General features: G+C 46.8%; 1 protein-coding gene across 2 annotated transcripts in view; it reads left to right on the forward strand.

The window, feature by feature from the left end:
• Nucleotides 1-18,705, forward strand: part of ABLIM3 (actin binding LIM protein family member 3) — a 120,650-nt gene that overhangs the window by 53,865 nt on the left and 48,080 nt on the right. For both annotated transcript variants that reach the window (XM_002744352.5, XM_078362552.1), the window contains exons 5-8: nt 1,092-1,204; nt 7,669-7,795; nt 11,298-11,391; nt 17,439-17,526. In XM_002744352.5, coding sequence (XP_002744398.2) covers nt 1,092-1,204; nt 7,669-7,795; nt 11,298-11,391; nt 17,439-17,526 — 422 coding nt within the window. The remainder of the gene's footprint in view (nt 1-1,091; nt 1,205-7,668; nt 7,796-11,297; nt 11,392-17,438; nt 17,527-18,705) is intronic.

The following is an 18,705-nucleotide window of genomic DNA, read 5'->3' on the forward strand; positions in this document are numbered from 1 at the left end:
TGATTACATCATAAGTAAAGCATGATTAGAGTATATTTTTTTTAATTGGGAAATGAATGTACAGATCATTCTCCCCCATAAAATAACCACCAGTCAGTTACCAGTTAGAATAGCTAGTTAGAGTTTCTAACTGAGACTAATGACAGAGTGTGTAAGAAAACATAATCCCCTCATGGAATTCACTCAGCTACCCAGCTCTTAAAACCTGAGCCCTGAGACCTGGAATCCCACACCCGTCAGAGGTTAGCTCAGAGGATTCCTATGGTACAAGATGGGGTTTCTTTCAAGCCCCACAGAGATGAGGTGACTCCTGACAATCACGTGATGTCTTTCTACCACAAGCTAGTGGCTGGGCCACCATAAGAACATAGCTCCCCGAACTCTCGCCCCAGTGATCTCTCCATCATGCCACAGTGCTAATACAAGGACAGTGGAGCCCCTGGGAGCCGATGTTAGGTGCTGTGCTCAGAGTCCTCATAACAGGCATCCCAACTGCATCGACAAGAGCAGCTCAACTGTGGGCATGGTGATGCCAGGGATTCTATATTCAGTTCATAATTTAGTTGAGGAGGCAGAGCATGTACAAATTTGAGACTCCTCAGCTGTGGAAACTGAACAAATCCAGAGGAGGAAAAGAAGAGATTATTTACAGACCTACACACTTCCTATTGAGAAGGAAGATTTTGAAAAATGCCTGAGTAGTAAAAGGAGGAAATCTTGGTAAGTTTGGGAGGTGAATAAATTCTTGACAGATGGGGATAGATCAAATTGGGATGGAAAAAGTCCTTCCGAGAGAGAACAAGTATATGAGGAGTTAGTAACCTCTATTTCTTACAGCCGAGACATGTAAGCTCAGATAACCATCATGATCTGCCCAAAATATACAAGCAGCCCAACTGGGCTCCAGTTCTGGCCGCCAGGCCCTAATTGGGCAGTTTAGTTGACCTGTCACTGTGAACAGCATTTGAATTTGCATGGTGCTCTAGAAGTCAAGCTGTATGTGTTACCAAAGTGCTTTGAGAACATGCGTGATCTGCTATGGAATCCCTCAGAAGAGGGTGTGCTGAATTTCTCCCTCATCTCACTTGTAGGAAACCTTTCCCTATTGGAGACAAGGTGACCTTCAGTGGTAAAGAATGTGTGTGCCAAACGTGCTCCCAGTCCATGGCCAGCAGTAAGCCCATCAAGATTCGTGGACCAAGCCGTGAGTCCTCCCCACGGGTATCTCCTTGTCCATGGGTGTGATCTCCCTGGGCTCCCCTATCCTAGCACTGCCAACTGCTCCCATGGGCCTGGAGGCTAGTCAGGGAGGTTCTCAACCTGGAGGCCTCCTGCATCATGACCCAATAGGCACATGGCCCAGACTCACCAGCTTCATAAGCACAATGCAGGGAAGAGAGGCTGCCTGGCCATAAACAGTGGTAGCCAGTGCCACATATCTGTCACATGGTATGTCTCCTCTGGGACAAGCTGAGTTTCTAATCTTATGTCCCACAGATTCCTCAATAGGGCCCATCAAGTGTTTTTTCACCAGTGGCTCTCAATTTTTACCAACTCCACTAACAAGAATTTGTAGACATGACTTACAGGAAAGGTAGTATGGGGTGCCCTGGGAGCAAACCACAAGAGTTGTGTTAGTGCCTCTTAGAGTGTTCCATAGACAATCAGCTAGAGAACCATAGTTCCAACAGCTTCACTGTAGGATTTGTAAAAATACTGTAGGATTTGTAAAAATGCAGGTGCCTGTACCTCTAGGGATGGAACCTAGGAATCAACATTCTTAGTAAGCTTTCTGGGTGATTCATTTGCTGTTCCTGAGATTCAGAACCCCTGTCTAGGGATAAGGGGAGCATCTGTCATACCATGGTGAATATTATATTTTATCACCAACCACATATTTGGAGGGAAACTGAAGATCAGGAATGCACCTCAGAATGGTCATTCTAATTTGTGGGATGTCCATTCCACTCAAGTGCGCCTAGTGATAAGATGTCTAAATCACTGTTCCCAGATGCCCTTGTCAGGCTGCTGCTGCACATGCCCACACACACATAGACCCAGCCCCCTGAGTCTCAGTCAGCCATGCTAGGCTCCAGTGTTCTTTCATGTTATATGACACTCTCACTGGCCTCGATGAGAGAATCAATGAAAACCCATTAGCCTCCTATGTTGCACCATGCGGGTGCGGGGTGCTGTTGGCCATGGCACCAGCAGAGTCAGCATGCTGGGCTGCATCCAGCTGGAGAGAGTGAGCAGAGATCACCCCAAGTCAGCAGGGCTCAGCTCCCAGAGGCTCCCCTGGAGTGCATCCAGCCATAGTGAGCTGAGGAGAAAGACAGGGGGAAGGCTCCCTCCCTTGCCTGCTCTTCCTTTCAGCCAAATCAGATCTATTCCTGGAATGTGCAGAGCCCTTCCTTCGACGTCCTTGATGATGCTCAAGAATAGATTGGTGTACAAACCAGGTTTCCATGTCAAGGTGGCTGAGTGCATACAGTGTTATCCTTCACAGCTCCTTGAAAGCATCATCCAGAGTGACAGAAAAACAAGGAGGCTGGGATGTGGGATCACAACCTTGTGGCCAATGCTACTGAAGACCCCAGAGACTGACGGGATCACGCATGAGGCAGGAGAGAGAGAAGTGAGCCTGAGTTGGGAGGCTGCCAAACTTTTGTGTGCTGCAAAACAGTCATGAAGCCTCCCTGAGACTCAGTTTACCGAGTATGAAAGAGGGATAGAGTTTCCATTATTCCTCACAGGAGTGTTGGGGAAAGTAAATGTACTAGTTCAGGAATCAAATTAGCACATATTTCAGTGTGTAGAATGCTCTATAAATACAGAGTGAGGGATGATGTTGGGGGAGGTTTAATATAGAAAGCACACCAAAAGAGGTTGAGAAGAAGACTCCTAGGTCCGTTGCTATTTTCCCTGGTTTGGGTTGTGTGTTACTGTGTGCATTTGTGCTACACCCATCACCTACTCTATTGGGTGGGAGATTTCTTCAGCTGAATGTGGGAGTCTCACATTGAGTTTGTTTTCAAAGAGAGGCTCCCAAATTTCTCCAGCATAATTTGGATGATTAGGAGGTGGAAGAAGGTGAGGAAAGAGTGAGTCAAGTGAAGCATGTGAGCATATAGGCAGTTTCCAATGGGGACATACTTAGTATTATAGCTTATCTTGTTACTCACAAAGTAAAGACATCAATCCGTGGATCTATAGTGGTATGTTTTATACAGGTGGTCACTGGTCATGCTGCAAATGCAAAGTAGCTCCTGACTAGACAGGGTATTGGAAGGTCTTCTCAGCTCCCATGGGATGCAGAAAACCAAAGCCAGATTTAAGAGATTGCTAAAAAAAAAAAAAAAAAAAAAAAAAACATATAATGGAAAAGGAAAAGAAGGACAAAATAGTTGGGTGTTGTTTAAGCTGTAAGTGTGACGTTTCATCTCTGGAGAGTACATAAAGATATTCTGGAAAATTTGGAGCAGTGTCTACTCCAGAGAGATCAAAAAAAATACTCAGGAACTGTCAAGAGGAAATAATTTCGTTACCTACCACAGGAAGAAGAAATGTCTTCTCACCAACCTCACTAAGAAGAATCACCAATGGTAGCAGCAGAAACCCCACCATCACCACCACCACCACCACCAACATCACAATCACCACCACAGTAACCATCATCATTGCAAACATTGATTGACTGTTACTATTTCCAGGCATCTCAGTGAAAAGAATCAGCAGCAGTCTCAGCAGCAGCACCACCAGCATCGCCTTCACATCACCACCACCGCCACCATCCCTAATATCACCACCATTGCCATCACACCACCACCATAACCATTATATCATAACATCTCCACCATCACTACCATTGCCATCACCTTCATACCACTGCCCTCACCATCATTATCACTAACATCACCAACATTATCATTATCATCACTACTACCATCATCACCACCACTATGTTCACCATCACCACCATCATCATGACCAATACCATCAATGCCACCACCAACACCACCAATACAATCACTACCATCATCCTCACCACCACCTCCATCACTATTACCACAATAACCACCATCATTGCTAACACTGATTGACTGTTACTGTTGCCAGATACTGCAAAAACCTCATTAAGAACAATCAGAAGCATCATCACCACCACCATCATCATCACCACCTTCTCCACCATCACCACCAACACCCATGTCTTTACCAACACAATCACCACCATCACCAACACTACCATAATCACCACTATTACCAGCACCAGCAGCATCCATACCATCACCACCATTATAATTACCACCATCACCACTGTCACCACCATCACCAACAACACTGTCATCACCAGCAATACCACCATCACCAACAATACCACCATCACCATCACCAGCATTAACATCAATTATTACTATTGTCAAGCATTTCAGTAAGTGTTTTATACAGAATATTTCATTTAATTATTACAACAATTGGATGAAGGAGATAAGAGTAGTTATTTTATAGATGAGAAAACTGAGACTCAATGAGCATAAATGACTTGTCCAAAGTCACCCAGATAATGAGTAATGGAAGTAGAATGTGAGACCAGGCAGTCTGGCCTTAGATCCTATTCCCTTAACACCCTGTACCAGAGATAGGACTTGCAAGTTGGGAAGTCTTCCTGGATTCATTGCCTAAAACAAGGTAGGGAGCTTGCTATGACTCACAAAACCCACTCATTTTTTCTGATTTAAATAGAATGAATGACACAGTCTAAAAAGGCTAAAAATGGCTGTCTAGCGTCTTTAGGAGGCCTCAGTTTATAACAGAGGGATCTGGGAGGGACAGGTGGTAGCATCATACATTCTGCCAGCTGAAGATTGTAATTTTGGAATAGAGAGGAACATATGGAGGAGTGGACAGCTGGCTCTGCAGACACCAACTTGGAACAGGGTGTGGTTTTCCTGATTCTATTTATTACGCCAGACCCACAGGCTCCCGAGTGGCATGCCTGAGACTCCACTGGTGGTCAAGAGTGAAAGGAGGAAAAAGAGACAGAAAAGATCCTAATAAATAAGAAGCTGATATAATGGGGAAGCAGCAGTATAACATGAAAAGAAAAGGTGCTTAGAGAAAACATCCCAGAATTCTCACAGGGATCAGCAGGCTTCCTTACAACAGGACTATTGCTCCTGACTTCAGAACAGAGGTTGGGGAATGCACAGAATGTAGATTAAAAACAGGAGAATGTGAATTAATATGACAACAACCACTTATTTGATACATATGGGCCAAGCATTGCACTAAGGTCTTATGGGCCTGATTTTAATTAACCTTCACACCAGTGTTATAAGGAAGATATTCAGATGAGCAAGTCTGGACTTAGAGAGCATACAACTCATAAGGGAAGGAGCTGGGATTCTCTCCTAGGCCAACTTCCCACCACTTACTCCAACCCTCAGTCCAGCCTCTAACCACTGTGCTGCACTACTCCTACAGCTTAACTCAAGGTTACAAATTCATCTCAGATGTACCACTGAAACTTGAAGAGATAGGCTGCATTACCAGAAGGTGGCCATGAAAGGATATAGCTATGCAATAAGTTTTTTTGATGGAGTGGAGAATTGTGCTGTTTGCCAATAATGTCTATCTCTGTGGAATCCACAAGTAAATGTGATCAGTGGATGACTATGTCAAGCAAGAAAAGTGTAAGGAATAAAGAAGAGAGAAACTATAGTTGTCTTTAATTATTTGAAATAACTGTCATATGGGAAAAGAGGCAGATTATTCTTGATGCATATGAATGGAAGCAGTCAGAGTGTTATACAAGAAAACTCAAATACAGACCACAGTTAGTATCACACACACAAAAAAAAAAAAAAACAACAACAACAACGGGAGTAGTCACAGGAGTCAGCTCCAGATAAAGAAGACAGCCATGACAATCATACCTGTCCAAGGGCAGAGTGGACTTCCTCAGGAGGGGTTGACCTGCCCACTACTGGAGGTGATTAAGCAGAGGAGAGGTGCCCACTTGTCAAGAATGCTGTAGATTCCTGCATTGGGTGGGATGTTTGACCAAATACTCTGTGAACTCCAAACCCCTATGGAATTTCTAGGCCCTGTTGGGGAGGCCCATGGAGATACAAGTTCAGTATTAGTGGCCTAGAAAGCTTGACCAGGTGTCTAACATCTTGGGTTCCTCTAAACTGAGCTTTGGCAAGTCATTTCAGACCCCTGTCTATCTAGAAAAGAGAAGAGGGTACCTGACCTCTCTAAATTATTGCACTCTGAAGTCTGTAATTATTGGGCAGGGGGTGGAAGTAGACTTACAGACTTACCCTAAGACAATAAAAAGGAAAAGAGTTAAATCTCAAAATTCTTTATTCTCCCATCCCCCATCTGAAGGCCTGAGGCTTGAAGCATTTTGCAAGTAGAGACCTTCTGCCCCCAACTTGCACTAAGTGATGTTAGAAAGACACACAACAGCCAAGAGGCATAGTACTATGGGAACTGACACATACAAACACTTCATCAGGGCCCCAGACCCTCCCCACAGCCTGCTGGGCCCACCACCCTTCCTGGATTTGCAGACACATCATCTTTTCTTCTAGGACTGGCTCCCAGCTGGATGTAGGGGCTGTCCAGTCAGGATCCCCCACATTTATATGCAGTTTCTGCTCTCCTCAGTATTCCAAAGTGTGTATTTGTCTTATAGTGCCAACAGGGAAGTTTGTCCTCTGGTCAACTTTGCCCCATGACTCTTTCCTCCTCCAAAGTGGGCCATCCGGTTGGCTAGGCCTGAATTCCCAGCAGTTCCCAAGTGCCTTGGACGTTGGCTCCATTTCCGGACCCTCCCCAGACATTCATTGAGCAACAGGCTGATGCTAGACTTGGCCCACATCCTGTTGGCCCCAACTCACATTCCAGAGTGACTGTGACAGGGAATGAGGGCACCTTTCTGGTTTGGGACAGTCTCATCAGACTCTATAATCCTTGCCACCTGAGAATGCACATGTTCGACATTTGAATGGGGAAGGGGTAAGTGTGGTAATTCTGTTTGTTGCCTGAGTACCATCAGGCCCATCCATTCATACACATTCAGCAAATACGCTTTGAGTTCCTGCTATGAAACTACCATGCTTTGCGCTAGGCAGAGGAAAAGATTTAACCACAAAATATAAACACAGTCCTTGCCATTGAGTATATAGCCTAAGGATTTGAAAAATTGTATGCTTAGCCCATCCCCAGGAGCAATGCTTCTTAAACTTTGAGGTCTTGTTAAAATTCAGGAGGTCTGGGTGGGGTCTGCAATGCTGTACACTGCCAACTCCCAGGTGATGCAGACGCTGCCAATGCCAAGGTCATGGAGAGCAGCTTAGTTAGCAATTTGAGCAGGGCTGGAAGCAGTGCAGGGTCCGCTTTCAGTGAACTATGTGGTCTTGATGAGAAGCAGGGAGGTCTTTTTTCTTTCCTACACCAAGACCCCTTGTCAAGAGGCCAGGGCTCCAGTGGCCTTTCCTCTCACCGGGAAGAGCCTCTGGGCATCTGCCAGTGTCAGGATGGGAGCAACTATGGGGACACTGGCGTTCAGGGAGGAGTTTCCTCGATGTGGGCCTGAGATAGTGGGGTCAAAGGGCCCAGGGTGCTTCCCTCAGCAGTGTCCTCTTATCTCTGCAGACTGTGCCGGGTGCAAGGAGGAGATCAAGCACGGCCAGTCACTCCTGGCGCTGGACAAGCAGTGGCACGTCAGCTGCTTCAAGTGCCAGACCTGCAGCGTCATCCTCACCGGGGAGTACATCAGCAAGTGGGTTCCCCCGCTCCCGCCCCAGCTGCCTGGGCCTCCGCATTCTGCGGGTCCTGCCCCATCGGCCCATGCCTGCATCTGCAGCATCATCTCCCTTCCCTTCCATCGCCTGCTGCACTCCGGCCAAACAGTGTCTTTCCCAGCTGCCTTTTTCCCCCATTGGGAGCTCCTGGCAGGTTCCCTCTGCCTGAGACGCCCTCCCTGTTCCTCGCATACCTGCTGCCACTTCTCTCCCTTCTGGTCTTGGTCCCCATGCCCTCTCCTCAGGCCATCTCTCATTTATTGCCCATTATGAGTCCTCAGAGCACCTCGTTGGTTTCCTTCACACAGGCTACCACCATCGGTAATTACCTATTTGTCCCTTCTAACTTTGTAATAATGCTAGTAATACTAACTACTGTTTATCCAGCTTTAATTATGTAGAAGGAACTCACTACTTTGCATGACGTATCACTTTAAATCCTCATAACTGCCCCTTTGAAGAATTTATCGCCACTGAATACTCAGACTTGAGGGAGTAAATAATTTGCTCCAAAAATAGTGTTTAATCTCTGTCCCCACCAGGACAGGGACTTTGTTTTCATCACTGCTATATCCCCTCTCAATAATATAGTTGCTGAGTGAATTTAGTGGAGAGGACGTGATTGGTGCATAGAGTTATCTAGAGGGGCCAACCTCCAGTGATCCACACACTGCACTGTTAGACAAGTGGCCACTTGTTGCTGGGCCCCAGTGACCACATTTGTATACTCAAGTACCTGAAAGCAATTATCAGCAGAGACCTTTGTCACAGCTTTGACACCATACGACCCCAGATGCTTCTAGGTGCCACTCTCTGGCCTGATGTCAGGCAATGGCAAGCACGCAGAGCTGCAACTGCTGTCCAGACCTTGCAGTCTAATGCGGGAAACAGATACGCTGCATTCATGAAGAATTGTGACACCAGGGAATGTGTGATCAGGTGCTCAGACAAGCTTTATTCTTTAAGACCTGTTTGATCTTAAGTGACAGAAAACCCAACTCCAGCTCAATTGAAGGCAAAAATAGGAGTTTATTAACTCATAGAAATGGGAAGGCAAGAGGCACACTGGCTTCAAGCATGTATTAATCCAGGGGCTTAAGGATGTCATTAGTACTTCAGAAGTCTCTGCTTTTCTCTAACTTTTGGTCTCTCTCTCTCTCTCTGTCTTTCTCTGCTGTCTTCTTGGTGGATCAGTTCTCAACCTGGCCCTCCCCAAGTGGTAGCAAAGAATATAGCCAACAACTCCAGGCTTTCATTCCATCAGTTTACCAAGCCTAGCAGAGAAAGAGGCCTCTTTCCCATGGAACTCCAGCAAAAGTCCCAGGGCTGCCTCTGATTTGGCCACTGTTAGGCCACATGCCCATTTCTGATCAATCACTGGCCCAGAGGATCTGAACCCTAGAGCCAGAGAGCAGCCCTTGGTGACTGACCCACAGGGACCTCAACTGGGAAGGGGCAGCTTCCAAAGGGAAGCTCCTGATCTGGGTGAGGTACTATTACCAGCAGAAGGGGAAATTAATGCTGGCAAATAACAGCTGCCTATGTCCAAGATAACAAGTAAAGGACTGTGAACACTCAGAGAAAAAGAGGATGACTGCTAAGTAGCATGAAGTAGAATCCTGAATCTCTGAGAGTTCTATGGAATAGGGTTAAGATTCGAAAATGCAAAGGAGGAGAGCTTCTAGGCAGAATGGCCAGCCTGGGCAAGACCAGGGTGGTAGGGGAGCGTTGGACGCCTCCAGCCTGTGTAGGAGCTCAAGCATGTGCCTAGGTGAAGCAGGATCCTGGGGTGCATAGGTGAGCTGAGGTCACATCACCAAGAGCTCTTGATGCCATGCTAGTGGGAGTTTGGCATTCCCCTTTATGCCTACCAAGCAAGGAGTGCCCTTAGTACGTTTCCAGCCAGAAGTGCTTGAATCTGGAAACCTAAATCAGAATTCTCTGGGGACTTAAGGGGTTGTTCAGAGCTTCTCTCAAGGAGGCCCAACCCAGATTGCCCACCACACCTGGTGCCTCTACAGTCTAGCTCTGGGCCCCTAACCTGGCTGCTGGCAGAGTGGCAGGGGCTCAGAGGCACTGGCTCAGGCACCAGATGCCCAGGGTGGAAGCCCAGCCTGTGTGACTTTGGCAAGGGACTCCACTGCTCAGAATCTCAGTTTCTTCATTTATAAAAATGGAGAGAAGATAATCTACCCCGTAGGGTTGTGTAAGGTCTCAGAGACCTGTGCTTAGCACCTAATAAGTGCCCAGTAAATACTCATTTTACCATCCTCCTCTTTTCAGAATTGTGTATTTCTAATTCCCCAAGGCTTCACCAATGACAGATCCAAAAGAGACTGTGTTGACATTTATACCCAAATTTTGTTGGCTTTTACATCCACCTTCTGACAAATGACTTTTTCTCCCCTCAGAGCTACCCTCCCACACCCACAGAGTGAGAACCTGATTTAGCGGGGGTGGAGTTGAAAGGGTTGGGGAGGTGTGTCTCATGGGATGGCAAATAATCCTTGCCTGTTGGCACAGTAATACATCCAGACCTTGGTCGGGTGTGAGTCCTCATTGCTGCTTCTCCTTCAGGAAAATGCTGCCTAGGGTGGGCCCCCAGCAACCTCAAAAAGGCAACAGCTTCGAAATGGAAAAGTGATGTGCCCCTCCTTTAGGGTTCTCAGTGTCTGAGCCAAGTTCTCTTACAACCAGAAGTGAAGGAAATGTTTCTCTCTCCTCAGAGTTCAGACTTGGTCATTAGAGCAAGGCAGGGCCCAGAAACTAGGCTGAACTCTGATACCTCCAACTATCTTTATATCAGTCCTAAAGACCTGAAAACCAAATGTCCTTCTCAAAGACGCCTCTCCGTGATCATAGAGATTCCTCCAGCTGCAATTTGCTGAGTACTCAGTATGGCTGGGCGCTGTCCTGAGCCCTAGGGTACCCTAGACCCATCTCCTTTAATCCTCATGACAACCTGGATGAGAGACTAGACCACCTGGGTTTGAATCCCAGCTCTAGGTCATCCCGGGTGGCCTGAGACAAGTTACTTAAGTGCTCTATGCTTGGATTTCATCACCTACGCAATGGGGATACTAATAATTCTGACTCATAGGATTGTCAGAAGGATTAAATGAAATAATCTGTAAAACACCATCAAAGAGCCCAGCACACACCAGCAGTAAATGTTAGTGGCTATTAGTCATAGGGGGTGGTATACGAATAAGTGATAACAATCTTATCACTGTCCGCTAAGTGATAAGCACTGGGTAAAAATGGAGCACTCAGGAGGTGGTCCCAGGAGGCTTCCTGTTATCTACTGGTCTGGGAGTACTCTCAGATGATTGTTTCACTACAGATGAAATTGTTTATTAAAGGAGGAGCCTCGAACTTTGGCTCAGCCACCACGGGCTGCAGGTCCTAAATCTAACTGCCATGTGACACCCTCACGGATCCTCCCTAACTTCCTCACCCTGGGTGAACTTCTTCTTGCAGGGATGGTGTTCCATACTGCGAAGCCGACTACCACTCCCAGTTTGGCATTAAATGTGAGACTTGTGACCGATACATCAGTGGCAGAGTCTTGGAGGTGAGTGGGTATAAGTAACTGTGAAGATGTGGCAGGGTGACCTTTGCCTCCAAAAAGTCATCACAGAAGGAGAAAGTCACCCCACACCTTTTTTCCTCTACCTCCTCCGGCTTTGCTTGCTACATGACCTTGAGCAGACAATCTTGCTGAGATCTCTGGGAAACCCCAAAATGAGAAAGTGGACAAAATTCTTCCTGGTTCAAAAAATGCTGTGCTGGGAAAATCAGTTGCATCTTTGATTCAGACCCAGACAGACTTCTAGAGAATGAAATTAAGATTTTCCTCCCAGCCCTGCTAGAGGATGGAAGTCTTTTTTTTTTTTTTTTTTTTTTTTTTTTTAGTATTCGGTAATGTGCTGATATAAGAGCCAGCTTGTCTAGCAGCTTGCTCCCTAAGCCCTTCTTTGGTGGGTCCATCACCATGGCAACACCTCTCCCCAGCCTTTGATGCATGACTCCTGCAGTAACAGACAACCTGCAGTACCCTTGCTGAGGCCTGGTGAGCCCCTGTGCACTGGTCTTTCTGGCCTTTCTTCCTATACCCTGTGCGGCTGGAAGTTATCTTCCTATACTTTGGGACCACCCACCTTGAAGAATTAGAAACAGGGAAGGACTCAGTGGAAAGGAAAAATAATAGCCTAACAGGAATAATTTAGTTCTAATGTTGACTCTACGGCTAACTCCTGCTCAGATTTTGGGTAGTTATCTTTGCTTTTCAAGGCCTCCGTTTTTCCATCTGACAATAGCTGGAAGATCAGATCGGGTCAGGTATTGTAAGCAGAATGATTATTTCTGCCAGTCTGGCCAGTTCGTTGTGATTACCATGAGTGCTTTGTTGAGAACAATTCTGCAGCCACATGTGGACTCAGCAGGAGGGAATGTAGCAACCAGGAAGGAACTCTCTGAGGATGTGCACTGAAGCAGAGCCCTGAGGGTGAAAGAGCCATCCCTGAAGGGTCCTGAGGTGGGAAGAGATATAGGAAGAATGAGCCATATCCATTCAAAGAACAGAGAACCCACATGTAGCTGCAGATTTTTTTCTCAACACAGCACTCATGGTAACCACAACCAAGATGCCAGATCTGGCTAAATTAATGATTCTGCTCACGATAGCTGACCCAGTCTGCCAATGTGGTTGAATTATATAAATTGAGGGTAGGGAAGGATGAAATATAGTAGCATATCATATATGGCATGCCATGTAGGACTTTGTAAACCATGTTTAGAAGTTTGGGTTTTATACTTAGTGCAATGGAAAGCCATTGGAGAGTTTTAAACCAAGGACTAACATGATAAGATTATGTTTTTACAAAGATTTCTCTGGTTATTATGTGGAGAATTGACAGAGAGAGTCAGAGCCAATGAGATAAACAAATGCACAGAGCTGGGAAACTATTAAGCGTCTCCAGGGAGCTCTAAGGAGTTCCATGCAGAAGACAAGGCCTGAGTCCAGGAAGGGTTGTTGGGGGTGGGTTTCTGAGGGCCTGGGATACCAGGGTGGGGTTTGCATGTGACTCACTGGGCAAGGGAGCATTGTGCAGAGACTGGGCAGGAATGTCCTGGTTACAGCTGGGCTTCCGGGAGGAGGACGTGATAATCTACACAGGCTACATTTGAAGGAAGGAAGCTAGAAGGGATGAGTGAGGAGGCCCCTGCATGGCCCAGGCAGGAAGGACTCAAGAGGTACAGTAGCAATGAAGAGTGCAGCCACCCTTGTGCCCAGCCCTATGGAGGTAGAATTTCAATCACTCTGCAACTGAGGGGTAGCATGTGGAGATGGGGATTGAAGGAGAAGCAGGTAAAAGTTGCACCAAAGAGTTACCTGTTTCTGGGGAATAGGAAGCTTGGTGTCATCGGCAGAACTGGGGACAGCAGGGATAAAGCTGACCTGGCAGAAACGTGGTGAGTGCCAGTTAGGATGAGTTGTGATTGACATCCCAGGAGTCAGAAATACGAATCAGAGGCTGGGAATGGTGGCTCTCGCCTGTAATCCCAGCACTTTGGGAGGCCAAGATGGGACAATCACTTAAGTCCAGGAGTTCAAGACCAGCCTAGGCAATATAGTGAGACTTCATCTCTACAAAAAAATAAACAAAATTAGCCAGGCATGGTGGTACACACTTGTAGTCCTAGCCACTCCAGAGGATTGCTTGAGCCTGAGAGGTGGAGGTTGTAAGGAGTCAAAATTGTACCACTGCACTGCAGCCTGGACAACAGAGCAAGACTCTATCCCAGGCAAGTTAAAGGGGAAAAGGAGAGAAATATGCATCAGAGCTCAGGAACAAAGCTCAGGCCTGGAGGAGCCAAACTGAAAAAGACAAGGCTTTGAATAAATAGCACCATTGGAGTCCTCGGGATTTCCAAGACAGAGGAAAGGAGAGAAGAGGCTGACACCAACCTTGGCAAGTAGCTGCTTACAGTGAAAACAACTCAGAAAGAGGCTGAGGAGGTAGCAGAGGAAGATGTGGGAGGAGAATTGAGGATTCAGTGAATGGACAGAGCTTCAGAAAACATGGCAAGGTCAGAGTGTTGGTCAAACTCTGTAGAGCAGTGAAGGACTCCACAGGCTGCGGAGAAGCTGCTGGATGTGGGAAAGGTCGCCTTCAGAAGTCGTTTCTTGGCCCTGCAGAACTGTGGGGAAGAGGCATCCAGAGTACAGTGGGTTGAAGGGTCAATGGGGTGGGAGATACCACAAAAGCAGACTTTTCTTTCCAGAAAGAAAGAACTTAGATTACAGACAGGGACACAGATGGGAATTTGTTCAGCATTTCCAAGCTGCTTTGAAATCCTGTTGGTGGCGGCTGCTGTTTCCCCGAGAGTTACCGCTGTTTAGCTTTGTGGTGGACTGTTCCTCCCAGGCAGCTGTCGTGACTGAGTTTCCATTTCTATGAGGCTCCATTAGCATCTTGGACATATTGATTTTTTTTCTTAGAGCTGGAAGAGACTTTTAGCAGTCACCTAGTTCAACCTCTTCATTTTACAGATGAGAAAAGCAAGACCAAGACGTGCAATGTTTTTCCAAGGTCACAAGCAGTATTTCTGGTAGAGACAGAGCTAAAATCTAGGACTCCAGGCTCCTGTATCCACACTGATACCCACAGCTGTCAAACACTCGGGGGTCTTTGAGGTAGCATGATATCAGGAAATAGACGTGGCTACAGTCAGACTTGAATTTAGATTGTACCACTTCTAGCCACAAAGCCTTAAGCAAGATATTTCCTCTTAGTCTGTATTTATCGATACACAGTACTACTGTCATTTAATTCCTAATGAATATGTTAGTCAGGACCTTTTGGGCTGCAACAGAAAGGAAATGTGTCAGCTCCTATAACAAACAGCCCAGGAGCTGGATCTAGTGCATAAGCAAAATCTCCAGCCATCTTGGCTTACTTTCTTCCAGGTTGAGTTTATTCTCAGGAGGGTGTTCTTGGTGGTAGAGAAGTTGGACACCAGTTGCCCCAGGCTTAGATTCTATCAGCCAGTATCGCCAGTGGAAAACGAGCTTCTCTTTTCTAATAGCTCAGCAAGCATTCTGGGACTGACTCTCATTGGACAGTCTCAGGCCCATCCCTGGACTGATAATTATCCCCACAAGATTTGAATATGCTCATTGGTGGGGTCAGCACTATTTAACCCTGTGGACTGGTATGGAGGAGAGGTAGTCCCACCAAGGAAAGGCTTAGGGTTGTTTCTGGAAGGAGGAAAGAATGTTGGTCAGGCAGGAACAGCAGTCACCCAAGGCAGAGCCCAGCACATCGTCTGACACACTGCAGACATTTAATTAAATTGTTTCTCCTTCTGTTCTCATCCTGTCCCTTCCCATCTCCTCCCTAGGCCACCCTATGATCCCTTCCTCAGTGACAGAGCTCAGTGTGCTGCCAGCCTCACTCCTTCCATTCTTGTCTGTTTCCTCACCAAAAAGGACCACAACCTTGTTTACTTGCTACATTTTCAAACCTGCTTTGCCGTTTTCAGTCCTCTCAAATAGGGCTCTGTTTTGAGGGTACCAGTTTTTTTGCCATTTTTCTTTACTGTTTTCCTGATTTCGGTTCGTAAGTAGACAAAGTGGTTCATCTCAGCTAGCAGACGTGGCTTTTTCTTACTCTGGGTACAAGCTGCCTAATAGCCTCCCTTTGCTCAAACAGTTTTTAATACCATCCAAGACTGGGGGTGCTGAGATGGGCACAAAGCTGGAGCATCTCATCTCTTTCAGCTGGGGCAAGGTAGTAGGGCATGACATTTAGGAAAATTCTAAGCTTCAATTTTGCCAAGGCACTGTTGCCACACTGGAAAACACGTCTATAATCAAAATGATAAAGAGACACAGAGTAGGAAGAGGCTGCTAATTAAACCGATTATCCTTGTCATGGTACAAAAGAATCAGTCCCACAACATTCCAGCTTGGGAAAATAGCAGGCTCATTCCAAAGTTTGAACATATATGCTTTGATCATGACAAGGACACTTTCTCATTGGTGAGAGGCCATGTAAACAATCAAACGGGAGGGAAAAGGGGGATATTGGAGATTTTTTTTCTTTTTGTAAAGGTTGGCCTTTCCCACATTCTTGCTAAGTGTTTAGAACAGAGGGAATATCTCAAGAATAGGCAAGCCCATTCCAACAATCTTCCACTCTCACCCCCCACAAAAAAAATAGATCTTCTTATTATGCAATTATCATTGTTCAAGTGGAAGGAACCTGTTAGCATCAGATCAAGTGATGTCTTGGACAGGGAACTTTAAGAACTCCTAATAGCCATCAGTTTCCCCTGGGCATTACCCTCCAAAGAAAACCCTGCCCTGACGTTGCAAAATATTTCTTCAAACAAGGCCCACTTTCCAACCCAATGGCTGCACCAAACTCCTGCATATATAAATGCTGGAGCCGCCACTGAAGGGCCCTTTTACAACAAGCCCTCTTGGCTGGGATTTTGACGTCAGAATTGTGACTCCGGAAGCGAGTGCTAAGCTGGTGACTGGCTCACACAGATCCCAGCCGAACACTGCTGCTGGCTTGCAGTGAGCCCTTGAGGCACAACCTTCTCTGAGTCTGTTTCTTCCCCCAGTGGAAGTCTTTGCAGCTGCAAATTGTTTTCAATTTTAATTTAAATAGTGATGGGGAAGGAAAGTGAAAATGGGGAAGAGGACTCACCAAAGCCACACTGGGGTGAGCTGGGGTAGGGCTGGACACACCCAGGTACAATAGTCACTGGACTGGCCTGAGGGCCCAGGGCTCCGCAGTGGGTCCCAAATCATCCATTGAGCCCTAAAAATCTGTTGTTTATGTGCCAGTCTCACAATTGTTGCCACGTCTGTGAACCTCGTGTGCTCATTCTTCCTTAATGGTTTTAGTTGTCTTGAAGTTGGCTCTCTTATATGTAAGAAACTTATATGCAGCATAACAGGAAAGCCAGTATCACTTGCCATATTGCAGGCAACCCAAAAATAAGTAGAGCTCTAGCTAGATTCTATTGCATGTGAAGGTTCCAAGCCTCACACCTGTTCACGCTCTTTAAAAGGAAGATTGGTAAGTTTCGGATAGATTGAAGATGCACAAGCACCGAACTAGTACTTCTTCCCTGACAAAATCCGAAGAATGTATAGAGGACTGAAAGGATCATTTTTTTCCATTGGTCCAATATTATTAAACCCCAAGTTCATATACCACTTAACATCATTTCATGTACCATTAGTGGTAAGTGCCCTCACTTGGGGAGATGCTGGGATGTCCTCAAAGCAAGCCTGTTTCCTCCTCTGAATATGAGGAAGTTGGACCAGTGGCCTCTGAAGGGCCCTTGCCAGTGCCAGAATAGAAGTGCAGGTGTTCAGGGAAGTCCCCTGAACTGCCATCAGCGACCCATGGAGTGAATCATGAAGCTTCCTGAGTGGACTTTTAGATGGTTGTGGACTCCCCTGGGTAGCTCCAACCACCTTTAGGGCCATGAAGATGCGAACAACACTAATGTACCCAGGAAAGATTCAAACCCAGTCTGCCCCACTAGACAGCAGCCCTGACTCTGACCTCCTGTTTCATCTCTTCATTTCCATAGGCAGGAGGGAAGCACTACCACCCAACCTGTGCCAGGTGTGTACGCTGCCACCAGATGTTCACCGAAGGAGAGGAGATGTACCTCACAGGTAAGCAAATCTAACCCTCTGCAAGGCCTTCCGATCTGCTCATGACTGGACAGGAGCTACAGTCTCCTTCAGGTTCAGAGTTATCTTGGATCTTGGCTTGTCCTCAGAATTGCAACTAATTGGCCCCTCTCTGGGTGGATCAGGAAGGTTGCCGGTGTGGCTAATATGAAGTGACATGTAATCTGCCTTCCGTCTCCGTGCACCTCCACCCACTGCCCAGCTGGCCTGCTTCCCTGGCAGCACTCTGAGCAGACTCTCCTGGCTCTGCCTGGGGGTGGGAAGCTGAGCAACACAGGGCCAAGGGGTCAGAGAACCTCAGAGGAATGCCTGGGTTGCAAAGTGTCTGTAGCATCACAGCCTCGACTCCACCTCCTTCTCCCCATATCTCAGAGCATCACACTAGGCTGCTGCTCGGGGCTTCCCAGGGACTCTCAGAATGCACAGAGGAATGAGGAGTGCCAGTCGTCTCCACAAAGTTAACTAGGGCCACTTTCCCTCGGCTGCTTCCCAGCCCTCTTGCCGTAGGATTCTTACAATGGCCTCCTAGCTCAGTCCTCTACCCTCTGCCCAGGCCACCATCCAAGGGCATCACATGCTCTTGACACTGTCCTGCTCTTCAGGGCCCCTCCCTGTCTGCCTATTTAGCTACAAACACTTCAGTCTAGCACTTAAATTCTTGCCGAGGTCCCAGACTTCTGTTGCAGCCTTGAACATACCTGACACCTAAGTGGCCAAAGGCAACTTTTGATCGTTTATTCATCCACTCAACGACTGTTTCTTGAGCACTGCCATGTACAGGCTGTGCTAGCATCAATGATGAGGCCCACCTAGCCCTACAGTCCCCTAGGGGAGAAGGGCATTAATCCATAATCACACAAATAAACATCAGCCGTGGTAAGTGTCATGAAGGAGAGAAGTGCGGGGCTTTGAGTGCACATAGCGGGGTAGGAGGAATATCCAGGAGGGCTCCCTGATGAAGGGCCAGAAGCTGATCCCGATCATGAGTGGGTGTTAACTGGTGGTGTAGTTCAACCAGGCTGCTGTAACCTGAGCAGACTGAGATACTATAGATAGGGCAACTTATAAACAGAAATGTATTTCTCACAGTTCTGGAAGCTGGGAAGTCCAAGATCAAGGGTCCCATAGATCTGGTGTCTGATGTGGGCCCACCTTCTCAGA

This window comes from Callithrix jacchus, chromosome 2, assembly GCF_049354715.1.
Source record: "Callithrix jacchus isolate 240 chromosome 2, calJac240_pri, whole genome shotgun sequence".
Classification (NCBI taxonomy): Eukaryota; Metazoa; Chordata; class Mammalia; order Primates; family Cebidae; genus Callithrix; species Callithrix jacchus.